The sequence below is a fragment of the Ascidiella aspersa genome, chromosome 1 (genome assembly GCF_963924565.1).
Source record: "Ascidiella aspersa chromosome 1, kaAscAspe10.2, whole genome shotgun sequence".
In the NCBI taxonomy this organism is placed as follows: Eukaryota; Metazoa; Chordata; class Ascidiacea; order Phlebobranchia; family Ascidiidae; genus Ascidiella; species Ascidiella aspersa.
In genome coordinates this window covers 16,998,752-17,014,169 of record NC_139447.1, presented here as the reverse complement: position 1 = coordinate 17,014,169, position 15,418 = coordinate 16,998,752, and the positions used below count along the sequence as shown (strand labels likewise).

The following is a 15,418-nucleotide window of genomic DNA, read 5'->3' as shown; positions in this document are numbered from 1 at the left end:
GTATTGCTGTTTTAAGTTTGACAAAATTAAAATTAAAATAAGTGATTGTATTGTGTATTTTATGTGCAGCCATGTCAAAAAGAAATAAATTTTGACATATTTTTTTTAAATGGAAGACCTATTTTTTACAGCTCTATCATCAAACCAGTGTTCGTTCAGCCAGCGGTAGTCAAACTGTAAGCTGCGGCCAGAATGTGTGCCTTTTATTAGTGTGATGCAGGCTATTTTTTATTATTTTAATTTTATTATGTAGTAGTGCACCGCATGGTAGTCATAGATATATTTTACAGTATTTTAAAAGTTATTTTAATTGTCTTTTTTTAATTAAAGTTTTGCCAATTTGAAACAAGGTTGTTTTTGCTTTACAATCGATTAGACTCCTGCATAGTTAAACACAAGTTGACTTAAAAACAATACGTGTTTTCAAGATAATGTTTTTGTACTGTCATGTTTTAACATAACATTTGATAAAGTTATGTTATCATATAACTTTTGATAAAGTCATGTTATAATATAACTTTTAATGTCATTCTAAAAATTGCAAAGCCCCCAACACCTCAAACAAAAGAGGTTTTATAGAGTGGGCCTTCAATAACTCTTAAGTCATCCATTTTAAGTAGCAACAAAAAAGTTGGTCAAATACTGCCACATGTTCACTAGCAAGAGTATTTACTTTAAATAACAGTTCACTAGCAAGAGTATTTACATTAAATAATAAAAATGCACAAATTAGGTTTTTAAGTAGTATTTTTATCCAAAACACTATATTTATTTAGATTTTGTTTATGTCATCTCAATAGCTCAAAATCTCTTCTCACTATTATTATTAGAAAAATCACATATTTGGCAAGACCGTTCTTTAGCTTTAGTTGCAATTTAGTAGTTAAAGTTAAACATAATGTATCAATGAAATAAAACCTTCAGTAGGTCTGCAAACAACAACCAATTTGTGAAGGGCACGCGCCACTTGCTGTATAAAATAATTAAATGGCTTTTGGAATACAGGAGATATTTTCTAAAAATACATTTGGTTGCCATGAACATTTATATTTTGTTTTCAGTTTATTCAAATCTACAGGTTCAGTCTTTGTGTTGCATGAGCTGTTTTGTTTGTAATTTATGGAGCATTACCATTTGTAAAGCTTCTTCATTCATATCCTTCACCCGGTCTCCGTATCCTTGAAGCTCACTCAAAAACTCGTCAAATTTACTGTGAAGCATATTAGCATGATCCAAGTTGTGTCCAGTTTCAACAGAAGACACCAGCGTATCCTGGAATACAGTAAAGTACATCTTGCATACAGGAGAATGTGTTATAGTATTCAAAAACAGCAGTAGCATACATTAACAAAATTAAATGTTTAGTAGAAAAATTAATTATTAACAGAACAAAAATAAATGATTAAACTTAAAACATTAGTTTTCTCACTTTGTCCTTGATCCAGTAAAGAGTTTCATCGCATTTGTGTGAGAATGACACCCAAGACTTGACTTGAAGCAGTTGAATTCCCATCAATTCAATAGCCTTAATCAATTCTTCCCACAACTGCTTCAATTTTTGTAGTTGTGTCTGCAAATGTAGTTATATTGTTAAAAAATAAATTTATGTCCATAAGGGACATTTATTTTTAATACCTTTAGAGTAAAGATATTTCATACAAACAAAGTACAAAAAACTGGGTTAAAGACTATGGTTACAAAATTTATAGGTTGATCTATACCAGGGTTTCTCAACCGTGGCCCTCAGCCCCCCCTGGGGGGCCACAGAGAGGGAATTGGGGGGCCATGAGCCTAACTCTAGCTATAGGTATGGTATTACAAAACTTTTGCCGCTTATGTCGGGTAAAAGAAACTTTGGATATTTAATTTTTTCGTTTTATTAAGTTGCGAAAAAGTTTGGATTTACTTTGGATATACTGTGGAAAAGTTTGGATATACTGCGGAAAGTTTAGATTAACATCGCCTAGAATATCTTTGGATACTACTTTGCAGATCTCTATTTGTCAGTTAAACTTTCTATAAATATTGCTAGGATTATTATGGGTAGCTTATCACACAAAAGTACAAATTTTCAATCGGCATAAAACCGTCAGGCATTATAAAACACAGACTTTCACTTTTTCGCCTGAAATGAAGCCTTCACATGATATTCAAGATTCGTACTCACTACTCAGCAAGAAGGCTGTTGTTCATGTCTATAACTATCTTTGCTAAGCTAGATTTTCTGATCTGGCATGCAATAAAATGGAATCCACAAATCGTTTTGACGATGTAATGACATTTACTTGGCTCAATACAAAACAGGACAAATAAAAAACATACCTTGCGGGGGTACAAGAATGGGCTTTTCCATGACAAATAACTGAGTTAATTTAAAGTAAAATAACATATTTGTTAATATATTAGAAAGTAAGCAAGTGCATTTATTCGTTGGTTTTCGTTTTTACTAACAAAATGGCTGTATTTGTTACTAACGTGGAGAAGTAAAACAAATGAAAACACGCAAATACAATGCTAGGTATTTATTATAAGCAGGGGGCCACAATGGTTGAGAGCCTATCAAAGGGGGCCACAAAGCATAAAAGGTTGAGAACCACTGATCTATACTATTTAGCATTACATATTTTATGTGTCAAATTTAATGTGCTGCGGAATGCTGGTGCCAGATTATCTTTAAATTTATCTTTGACTTATTAAGCAAGCGAGAGACTTGGGTTTATGTCAAAAGCTGTTAAAAAGAAATACCACTATATTCAAAGTATTTATTCTGGGGTTTCGCTGAAAAACAGGATCCCTTTCTTCATGATGTTATCTCTAAATAAAATCCATGCCATTGCAAACATAAATCGAGAAAAAATAAAATTCTGTGACGCGGACCCCTAAAATTTCTTAAATAATACACTAAAATTTCAATTAGGCCTTCATGGACCTCCTATAACTAGTTTACGCACCCCCAAGGGGTACATGGACCCCAGTTTAAGGTCCCCTGCCTTAGATTCACCATACAGCTCAGTAAATTATATTACCTTCACCAAAATTTCTGAAGATTCTGTGACAACCATCTTATCACCCCTTTGTTCCAGTTTTTCAAGAGACTCTGCATTTGCATTGACCTCTGCTGTAAGTGCAGCATGATTTTGCAAACGAGCCTAGAAAGTCAACAAAAAAACATCAATCGAGCTTTTTTAATTTAAAAAACATGCATAACAAAAGAACACGCCATCTGATGAATCATAATAAATAAGCAAAAACAACGTCTAAATTTTAGTCGATTCTTTAGATTTAGAGCAGTTATCAGAAATATTTCAGTTTAACTTTAAATTTTACTGAATTAGGAAACAGTTACAGGGCCACATAATAATAAAAAACATATTTTATAGGTTATCAGCCAAAATGATACAAAAAGCATTTTTAAATATTCTGGTATAATATATTTTTATTGATATTGCTACAAAAACATGTCCAAATATTTTCAACTATTGTCAAAAACAGTTTTGAATATACCTCCAAGTTTGTTGTATCTCTCCAGTTTTCATCCCTTGCATCCAGTGTTCGAACAGCAATCCACTTTTCAAGTTCGCTTGCATCTCGTAAAAATTGCTTTAAACCAAGTGAATTTTGTAGTCCACTTCGACATGAAGCTAAATTGTCTTTAAATGCCTAAAAATAATTAACAGTTGGGAGAAATGCAGTGCTAGACATATAGACTGTTTATAGTCACTTAGGTAAAAAAAAATTGCTAAAGTTCGGGTAAAAAAATGATGACATCACACTTTTTTTCGTATTAATTTCATTTTCATGTAGAAATTATACTCTTAGCCTAACCAATAAGCCATCAACAATCTTCATTTTTTCTCTGAGTACAGTCTTGAAACTTCCAAGGTGATTCTTTTCAGGTTTATTGAGCAAAACATGCTCTAACATTACGGAATTAGTTACCTCAAGATGTTAACCTATAAATTTACCTTAGTAGAAAATATTTTTAGAAAATGCAACAGGTGTTCCAGAACCTAAACAGTTGAAGCACAAAAAAAAAATGAAGTGGTTGCAAAACATATTGCCAAAAGTAATAAAAACTTTAAACCCACTTTATAGGGTTATTTTCATAGCTGTGCTTCACTTTTATAAAAATCCCCTGTTAATGCTATAAAGTGAGTTAATGTTTTTTATTTTAAATGGAAGTTGCAATAGCTAGCAGACAAAGCAAAAATTCACCAGATTCTTTTTGTTATGTTTGTGGCTAATATACTCAGCCTTCTGGTGACAAGCGTTTTTGGCCGTGTACATGTCAGCTTTTCTTACTCTAAAACTGTTACATAGATAAGCTGTTTGCAGGTAAACTTAATCAGATTAAAAGCACGAAAAAATATTCTTTGGAAAAATTAGGAAAAATTTTCAATTTATATTGCTCAAAATAATGATATTTATAATACCATTTAATAGAAATTGTGACAGTCCCAATGCAACATGCCACATAGTATGCATATTACCTTTGCGATAGATTTGTTTAAAACAAAGACACATAAACCTATTAAAACAAGGCTAAAGTTCGATTTTTTTTTGCGTTTGCATAATTAAATTAACCAAAAATATACTTTAGGCCTTAGGTGGAGAAGCATAGCATGGCATCCTTAATATGCCGATGCGAGTGTTATACCAGTACATTTAACAGGAATGGGGAATTCAACTCAATATGTAGGAGTACCCAAAGTAAAACGCCAAATCAAAAACTGCCAAATCAAAGTAAAACTGCAAACATATAACAATTCTATGATCAAAAGTGTGTACTTTTTAAAATAATAAACAATCTATATGCCTAACCATGGCTTTTCCTCAATAAACAACGTGCTTCAAGCTAACAGAACTTTTTTCAAAATGACGCAACAAAATTAATTTCTTCCAATTGTAGTGTGAAATGTTATTACATATTCCGCATTTGAATAATAGATGTGATTAAATGTGTGGAAACAACCAAAAGGTATTTTGTAAAATAGATCTTTAACAAAAAAAATTTAAAAATTAAAAAAAAAATTTTTGCACCAATTTTTTCGGTTTTCTGGCTGATTCTTCGGCCGACATAGTCGCCAGCATTCTGCCATACTAAAAGAAGACAATTACTGAATAGTATCAACCGTATTTTAGGATGTATATTGGTGACAAGGACAAGCCCTGGGCTCCATATGTATTTTGTGGCAGCTGCCGCTCAAATCTTAAAGGTTGGTTACAAGGGTTTCTGGAAGAGCTATGTAATTTGAAAAAAAAGAGAAACACAAACGGTTGTTACTCCTGTATGATAAATATTGTAAAGTATTGGGCACTTTTTTTGTCTGTACAAAGCTTGAATAAACCTAGTTTAGATACTTTTTACTGATACAAAGCTCAAATAAATCTAATTCGGGAAATATTTTGTTTAATCCCTTTTTTTTATAAGTTTTTCGAATAAAACTAATTTGTGCCCTTTTTTGTTTTAAAGTAGATATCCACATGAAGCATACCAATTCTCTACACTTGCTTTTATAAAGATATATCAGGATATTTACAGCATGTAAGATACACATTGAAAAAATTGTGCAAAGTAAACTTAAATCTTAGTATTGTGGTGATAATTACTAGGGAATTGTTGTGCAATTGGGGCAACATGGAATGCCCAGCAAATCAAGACAGACTGACATTCATTTAACAGGGCTCCTAAATATCCAAAATATGTTTTGTTAAAAAGTTGTATGTATAAATAATAATAATAAAATAAAACTGATGTCATGCAATGTAAAGTCAACAGGTCAGCAACTTACTGTGAATAAATCTTCAATTTTTTCAAATATTACAACTTACAAGCCGTTTGTCAGTTACTTTCATAGTTGAAGAATTGTTATAGTAAACAAATTTGCTGTATACCTTGTACTGTGTTAGCACTTGTTCTCTCCTTGCCCTTATATCATCAGTCGTTTCCAATGGAACAAAACTAGACACAGACGTATCAGTAGTCATCATTAAAGTTTTTTTTCTACAAAGTAGAAAAGGGTTTTCTATAAAGTAGAAAAGGGTGTAAAATCTATAAAATTCTTACATAAAAGTTTTAATTAATTTTGTTAACCTAACATGGGACAACCCTAACTCCATAGAAACCAAGAGTAGAGATGTTTAAAGTTGAATCCATGCCAGTGCATTCTAGAATAAAATATTTTAGGATTAGATATTCTGGATTCCTTAATCTAGATTGAAAACCTACTATTAAAATAAAAGTTTAATAATAATTAATTTAAAATATTTCAGGATTAGATATTCTGGAATCCAGAATATCTAATCCTGAAATATTTTAAATTAATTATTATTAAACTTTTATTTTGTTAAACCAAACATGGCATGTTGTGAATGTAATAGTTTAGTAGGACCCTATGATTCATTCAGGGGCGTAGCATGGCAGGGTGTCTTAGAGTCTTGACACCCCCCTTTGAAATCTTAGTAAACAATGATCACAAAACTAAAACCGTGATTGCTGTGATGTTAATTAGGAACATTGCACCTGGCATTAAAAACACTTTGGTGCTTATTTTTTGTATGAACTCCTGTATAATAACATCCCCAGAGTAGTTAATATGCCGGTTTAACATCTCAGTTGTAACGGGCAGTGTCATTGCACGCTTCATACAATCAAGGAAATCAAACTACAAAATAAAAAGTATAACAGACACACAACAACCTGACCGAATTGCTGAAGAGCTGAAAAGAGTTCATTGTGTAGTATTGCATTGTACTCACTACACTATACTGACATAAAAATAAGTTTGGGGCAACAACCTGGACATGTATCACAGTTTACACAACTGCTTTAAATGACAGTTGTTCAGAATGTTAACATTTGGGAGATGAAACATGCACACATGTGTGTGTTAATAACTGATATCTAGTCCTTCTGAAGTTGCTTTTTGACCAACGATTACGGCTCACGTATAATTAGTACACCGAAAGCCATTGCAGACTCACCAAATATGATGATCTATGATGCAAGCATGGCAGGCTAGAAAAACAACTAGCCTGCAGTAAGGTTAGAACTCATCCGGTCAAGCCGGGACCGTCGCTCAACCAACTGAGCTATGCAGGCTCAGAGAGGAGCAGTCGAGAAACAACCATACAACAATGCTTGCTCAATCTGTTAGTACAAGCAATTTAATTGAAGGGGATCCACAGTACCATATCATTTATTCAATGAAACATGCACACATATGTGTGTTAATAACTGAGATCTAGCCCTTCTGAAGTTGCTTTTTGACCAACGCTTGCATCATAGATCAACAGATTTGGTGAGTCTGCAATGGCTTCCGGTGTACATTTGGGAGATTATTGTTAAATTACAATTTAAACATGTTAGCAAATTGTTTTGCAATTTACTTCTGTGACTGTGGGCCCTGTAGAGTATATATTTTAAATTAACCCTTCCCCAAACAAAATTGAGGTTAAATAGTTGAATAAAATATACTAGGATTAGTTATTCTAAAGTTCTAGAATCCCCTGGTATTCTACTTTAAACATTCCTAGGTACGGGATAGTCTTTGGGTAAGTTAAGCAATATTATTCAATAATAAATATAACAATACTTGACCCACACTCAATCAAACACTAACCGACGCCCTAACCCAAATATTGTGTGTTACTTTGATAATTTTTTTATGCTGTGGTATAGGATTCTAATTAAGCGCCGGTCTTTTTACTATATTAGAAACAATAACAAAGCTCCACAACAACAAACACCACATTTTAGGCCACCACTACACACATTTGAACACAGCGATAGGACATTGTCCAACTTTCTACTCAAGTGTATACAATGTCAAGACAATGCATTTCAAAAGTAATTTTAGCAGATAATTCTATTAGATTATTTAAGAATAATACTATTTTTTACATTGATAAATATTAATATTTTGTTATACAAATAATTTTTATACTATTAAGTAGGGTTGCAAAATTCCCGGGAATTTTCACAGCGGAAACTTTCCATGGAAATTTTGGGAACTAACAGGAATTTTGGGGAATTTTCGGAAATTTTCGGAAATTTTCGGAAACTTTTAAAACAATCTTAGTTTGATATTGAAACAGGAAAATAATGGCCTTATACTGTGAAAACAACACCGACCGGTCTGGGCCAAAATATCCCCAGCTTACGGTAGCTAAATCCTTTTTGTGAGTTACAAAGTCGTTGTACTAGTTCAGGGGTCGGCAACCTACGGCCCGTCAAAGTAATTCATCCGGCCCGCCGCCTATTTGACAAAATAGACACGAGTATATTTCACATACTTTTTGACTATTTTAACTACATGAGTTCAAAAAATTTTCCCGCTACGCGCTGATCTTCATACATCCGGTTGGTTTACGTTTTGTAATGTCTTTTTAAAAGATTAAAGCTTCTTTACCGTTGCGGCGTGGAAAGCTGACGAGTGCGTCACGGACAAACAGAAAACGTATTTAAAATTTTTTGTCTTTTTTTAAACATTTTATTATTTTCAGCGTAACAAAAACTGGAAAGAAATTTAAAAGAAATACCGCTATACCAAAAAAAATGTGCTCACTTGGCTCGCCAGGCCCAGACTTTTAAAAACTTAGCAAATATTGAATTAGACTAACCAATAAAGTTATCTCGTTTCTTCAAAGTAATTTCATTACACTTTTCATTAGTAGTATGTATGACGACGTGTGGACTCGAATTTTAACCAAACGAACGCTTTTTTCGCGCTTTGCGCCAACACTTTACTGTCTCCTTAAATGTAATTAAATACGTCTTTAAGTGCAAAAAACGATACTCGCCTGATTTACAGTTGTTCTAGCATTTTAATAACACAATTCTTAGTTAACTTATTGTGCGGCCCGCAGAGATCTTTCTAGTTTGGTTTAGGCCCACGACTAGAAAAAGGTTGCCGACCCCTGTACTAGTTGCTGCCGGATAGCATGTCCTCCTGTTCGTCTAGAAATGCGCAAGACAGGTTTTTAATATTTTTTTCTGGTTAATAAAATATTTAACCAATGTTTTAAACATAATAAATGCTAAATTCCGCAATATTCCCATTATTCCCGGGTCCTTCAAAATTCCCGGAAAGTTTCCAGGAAAGTTTCCAAAATTCGTAGCATAACGCCTATGAGCGTATTTTTTAATAGCAACGGCTAAGTAGCAGATAAGAAAAAATTGGCTACATTTTTTTATTTATTGCCAGCATTAGGCGCTCGTCTAGAATCCTACCACAACGAACATTATTTGGGTTAGGGTGCCGGTTAGCGTTTGGGTTTGGATGAGTCCAGTAATAGTGTTAAACAATATTACTTGACCTACCCACACCCAAACACTAACCGACACCCTAACCCACATATTATGCATTGCTTAATAATTATTCCAACGTTGTGGTAGGATTCTAGACCAGCGCCCAGCATTATATTAACGAAATTAGGTTAACATTTACTAGGTGCTACTTATATGATTTGCAAATGGGCGCATATAAGGAAATCCGGTTTGAGTCAATAAGGAAATTATACAAATAGCTTTCGTTATAACTTCGCCGTCGTGATTTGTTAATGTTTTTATTTTCATGAAATGACTTTCTTCAAATAATATCTAACTATACTTTCAGATTAATAAAAGCCTTTTTCAAACAAACTAAAGTAAAGCCCAAAAAATGTAACTATTATTTAGTGCTCATAGAAGTCTTACGACACATTTTTATTGATTAGGGCAGGGCCGTGCAACATTTTTTTGATTATGGTTGAAATTAAATTACAAAATTGACCCAAGCCACAACCTTTCATCAAAAAAATCGAATGTCGGATCCAATAGTTCAGAATAAAACCAAAATAGTTTTAAATAGTTCAGAAATGGCAAATCTTTTTTGTTACGCGGGTCGCAAACAAGACTTTAACCCTTAAAATAAGGCCAAGTGGATCATACATTTATTAACATTTATGTTTGGCAAACCGGATTAGCATGGTCTTGGAGTTTCCCGAAATTGTCAATTTGCGACAATTTTAATTTACCTACGGTTTACAGGAGGGATAAGCAACGCAGCATGTAATTATCTGCTTTTCTAGGCTACATGTAGGCTATTTGTTAAAGCGAAGGTACTTTTAGCTTACATACGATTGCATTAATTTTCACACAAGCGAAAGTTAGGGAAGCCCCGGGCTAAACATAATTAATAAACAAGATTTGGTACAAATAACAAGATTTGGAAAAACATTTTGCGTGTGTCATAAAAAATATGTAGGCCTACCTAGGTTGCCTAATCGGTCACTTCGTGACCCGCGCGTCATTGGTCCTTGCCATTCCTGATGTAGCTAATAACTCGAAATGTTTTGCTTACAAAACTTCTGTTAGCCTACAAATATTATTATAAAATGTACTGTTTGAGAAACAGCAAAGTCGCTGGCCATGACATCACGTACGCTGTGCCTTCAATGGCTTTAAAGATAAAGCTCATGTTAAAGCGTTTGCAAAAAGGGCTAGAAGCCATGAAGCTTGGCTAATTTATCACTCACAAATTATATTTTTCGATATTCGTGTAAATTTTCTCGAGCGGTGTTGAAAAATGATTTAAAAAATAATTTAACATGCAACGAAAATTTAATGTTACGAAAAGCTTTAACACCTTTCGTTGAAATGCTTTATACCCTTAAAACAATTTTTGTCCTGATTTAACGGATATTTCTAGGCCCTAGGGCAGGGGTGCCCAACCTTTATAGCTGTTGACGGCCGCATTATTGACAGTCTTATTTTTCTCACGGCCGCAAGTTGAATTTTTTTATGACTCAAAAAATTGTCAAATCGTAACGTCATAACATAATTAATCTTAAACGTTTTGTTGTCTAACGAACTCCTGGGAAACTATGGAACCGAAATGCAGATTAATCGCGCGAAGTGCGAAAAAATGCGTTTATTAGGATTAGGTTTGGCAAAACTTTTAATTCAATCGAAATTATGGGCTTAGGCACATAAAATATTCGCATATTGTTATAAAAACAGTAATATATGTCCTTAAACAAAAATTGGATTATATCAGTGATGCGGCGCAATTATGCCATATACCTATAGCACCTTTGATATTACCGGATTTACTTCAAAGGGACTAAAACACAATAAAGACAGATGGAAATTAAAAAACAAAATTGTATTTGCATATAAATTTGCCAAAAAAAAATACTTTTTAGGGTGCATGGCCAGGTGCCTCCTCTGGATCCACCCCTGCTCGCATTGCTTTTAGCGAATCTGATAAGCAGAAATGGTAGACGGATCTCTGTCTGGCCTATAACATAAAAACCCCGTCTAATTTTAGACCTGTCTCAAAGTTCCAATTTCAGCATGAGGTATAACGCAAGTTTTAACTTTTTGTGTGTGTGGCCATTTAATCCTCCATGTATTCTCTCTCAATTTGCTCAATAACAGTTTAAGATGCACTCACGTAATCTTATTCGTTTAAACAAGGCTTTCTTCAATTGCCGCTCAACCTGTCCCACAGTTTTGTCATAATTTCGCTCAAAAACTCGCATGACACATGCCTGCTCAGAGTACGTTAAATATGTATGATCATTTCTTATCTTTTTCTTTATATGACATCACCATTCAGATTTTTAACATCTCTTACAGTGATTTATTTGTGCATCAATCAATCAATGAAATCAAAGTTTGCGCACGTAAGAAATATGTTCACTGAGAATGTAGCGAAAGAGCTTAGCTCACTGATTTATCTGCGCTCCCTAAAGTTGTAAAAAAATTATAATATGCATTTAGCATATCAACCATTAACACGTGCCAGCACGGACACGGCCGCCAACACATGTTTATTAAAATACGTGTTAACGACCGCAACGTCCTTCATCGACGGCCGCAGGTTGGACACCGCCCTAGGGCAGTGGTTCTCAAACTTTTTCTAAAAAATTACGCAACGGTCCCCTAGCAATTTTTTCAATTGCTCGCGGTCTCCTTAAAAATACACACAAATAAACATAACATAATACGTTTCGATGGGATGGGTGCACTTGCAGTCTTAGATAGGCTCGTTGATGCCGTATTTAGTATTGTAACGCTAACAAAATCACTTTATTTGAGTGAAGCAATCACGATAAGTTTGTTAACCGCGACCGTACAACCCACAATCATAGTTGCCATTTTTTTCTCACAGTAAGCATCTAGATTTACCAAAAAAATTATCTAAAAACATCTAGATTTTTATGGAGAAATCTAAAAAATAATCTAAAAATGATTTTTGAAAATATTCAATACTTTTGGACAAAAAAATCAACATTAAAAGCTTAATGCCCTATAAAGTTGCATAAAGGGACAATTGCTTGATGCTTTAGATTTAAGATTTTCTGCTTTATAAAACATTTTATTGAACATGACGAGTTAAATTTGCAAAAAGAAAAACTTTTGAAATTACTGAAATATTTATCTTCAATAGCGAATCTGTCACTAATTTAGATTATACAATATTTTTTTATAATAATCTAAAAAAACATCTAACATCTAGATCAGACCTGGGCAACATACGGCCCGCGGGCCGGATCCGGCCCGCCAAGCAGTTAAATCCGGCCCGCGGCTTACTTTCAATAAAATACATAGGCTAAGCGAAAACCAGGGCAAGTTGACAGATCTTGTCAAGACCGCGCCAAATTCGATTTTTAGCCTGTTCTAAATGCTAAAACGGAAATTCTTTTCGCGCTTCGCGCGAATCTCTTATGTCTTTCTCGTATGTTTCACGCGATTTTTTTTGCATCTTTACAAACAATTAGTGTCCCCTGCTTAGTGGCACTCTCTCCAACGAAAGTTTAACAAACTTAGCCTACTATTTAAAATATATATAACTAGACGGGGGTGCGGTTGTTGTTTATTTTTAGGGGGTATACTTTCAAGGTTTAGTGTTATTTTTTTTTAATTTTAAATTTTTTTTTTTTTTTATTTTTTTTTTTTAAATTTTTGATTGACTTAATTATTTATTTTTATTTTTCAATATTTTTATTTTTTAATGTTTTCATTTTTATTATTTATTTTTTTTATTTAGTTTTTTTTTGATTTTTGTTTTGATTTTTAATTTTTTGATTTTTAATTTTTAATTTTTTATGTTTTATTTTTATTTTCATTTTTTTTTTTATTTGATACTTTTTATTTTTTAATATTTTGTATTGTGTATTTTATATTATATATTTTGTTTTTCATTTTCCTTAACTTGTTTCTGCAAGCAAAAACAGATATGGGCCGAAAAATTCCCCACTTATGCCTTTGATGCGAAAGGGATTCAAATATGGCGTAGATTTTGGGAAATGATCGAAACATATATTTGATAAATAGAATTTACGTAGATAGTGTGTATGGCCATTTTATTACATTTTGGCCAGCTTACGTGTTTGAAAAACAAATATTATCATTCTCCCAAAGACTTAAAATGGTTTAACGCCTATGGTTTGCTATACTTTTGCAAACTTTTACTCGGTAAATTTTTACCATGGCTTGGTCCGAGCAATCACTGTTAAAACAGACTTTAAATCTGTAGTTTTAAACAATATGAAACACTCTATTATGTGCCTAATACGCAAACTATTAAATCGAAAGTTTTGCTAGTTGTTTAGGCCTGATGTTGGTAGGTTGGTTGGAGCAACATGCACAACAGGTGCTAACAGAGAGGCGTACACTGCCTTAAGATTTCGCATTTAAATTTGCAGCGGACACTTGATTATTAGGCGAAGCTTATCGCAAAGTAATTGGTCGCCCGAAAAAATGCTGACGCCGCATTTAAAGCAAGCATTATAAATGTGTCGCCGATATTCTGCTTTGAACATCTCTACTCGCAATGCTTCCCTCCGTTAATTGTACGCTGGGTGAAACTTTATTCACGGCCTTACCTCTTTGTGTATTACCACGACAATATGATGAAATACGATTTGGAGAATATTTGAAAAAATCGTATTTGGAGAATATTTGCTATTTGCACCTGTATAGTATGTTACTCCAATCCAACATATCAACACACAATTTTAAGTTGTGTAGGCCTGGTGTTGATATGTTGGATTAGAGTTGCCATCAGATTTCGCATTTAAATTTGCAGCGGTAAAATAGGTTATTTCTTAAGAGCATTAAGTAATTTGACTAAAGAGAAGCCTCTTTTTAAAATGCAAGTCGCACGAGCCCAGATTGAACGTGCCACTTCACACAATGAAAGTCTCACGCGCGGGACAATAAAGCACAGCAGGCGGTGAGTCGCTTCGTCACTTCACAAGCTGGACAAAGCAAGCGAATGTGAACGAATTCTGTATGAAAGTTTTTCTGCTGCTAGATGGCAGTCGTTATCTACAAAGAGCTAAAACGCAATATTTCAGGTTTTTGCCCCCCAAGCAAAGGCCCCTGGGGGTGCAGCCTCATAAACTTCTACAAAGCACCTACATACCACTCTACGCCATGTCTGAAAATTTGAAGGTTCTACGAAGTCTACTTTTTCTATAAAGCTTCGGACAAAAATCGGTCTGAAACAAACCATAGGAAACCATAGGAAACCAAAAAAGACTAGACGGGGGTGCGGTTGTTGTATATTTTGTCAGGGGATATATTTTCAGGGCTTAGTGTTTATTTTCAATTTTTACTTTATTTTTAATTTTTTTTTTTTTTAATTATTTTTTTAATATTTTGTATTGTGTACTTTATATTATATATTTTGTTTTTCATTTTCCTTAACTTGTTTCTGCAAGCAAAAACAGATATGGGCCGAAAACTTCCCCACTTAAAATATGCCTTTGATGCGAAAGGGGTTCAAATATGGCGTAGAATTTGGGGAATGATCGAAACATATATTTGATAAATAGAATTTACTTAGATAATGCATATGGCTATTTTATTAAATTTTGACCAGCTTACGTGTTTGAAAATCAAATATTATCATTCTCTTAAAGACTAAAAATGGTTTAACGCCTATGGTTTGCTATACTTTTGCAAACTTTCACTAGGTAATTTTTTACCATAGCTTGGTCCGAGCAATCACTGTTAAAACAGGCTTTAAATCTGTCGTTTCAAACAATATGAAAAACACTATTACGTGCCTAATACGCAAACTATTAAATCGAAAGTTTTGCTAGATAAGTTTAGGCCTGATGTTGGTATGCTGGTTGGAGCAAGATGCACAACAGGTGCTAACAGAGAGGCGTAGACTGCCTTAAGATTTCGCATTTAAACTTGCGGCGGTAAACACACCCTATTGACACTTAATTATTAGGCGAAGCTTATCGCGAAGTAATTGGTCGCCCCAAAAAATGCTGACGCCGCATTTAAAGCAAGCATTATAAATGTGTCGCCGATATTCTGCCTTGAACATCCCTACTCGAAATGCTTCCCTCCGTTAATTGTACGGTGGGTGAAACTTTATTCACGGCCTTACCTTTTTGTGTATTACCGCGA

The 15,418-nt window shown here is 33.8% G+C and overlaps 1 protein-coding gene across 1 annotated transcript in view; it reads right to left on the bottom strand.

Annotated features, from left to right (window-relative positions):
* The window catches only part of LOC146168105 (spectrin alpha chain, non-erythrocytic 1-like), a 36,513-nt gene extending 30,361 nt beyond the window's left edge, over nt 1-6,152 (bottom strand). Inside the window, exons 1-6 of the mRNA XM_083388884.1 lie at nt 6,068-6,152; nt 5,896-6,004; nt 3,505-3,660; nt 3,027-3,149; nt 1,430-1,570; nt 1,132-1,272 (exon numbers count right to left, since the gene is read on the bottom strand). Coding sequence (XP_083245010.1) covers nt 1,132-1,272; nt 1,430-1,570; nt 3,027-3,149; nt 3,505-3,660; nt 5,896-6,004; nt 6,068-6,120 — 723 coding nt within the window. The 5' untranslated portion in view covers nt 6,121-6,152. The remainder of the gene's footprint in view (nt 1-1,131; nt 1,273-1,429; nt 1,571-3,026; nt 3,150-3,504; nt 3,661-5,895; nt 6,005-6,067) is intronic.
* Between the last annotated feature and the right edge of the window lie 9,266 nt (nt 6,153-15,418).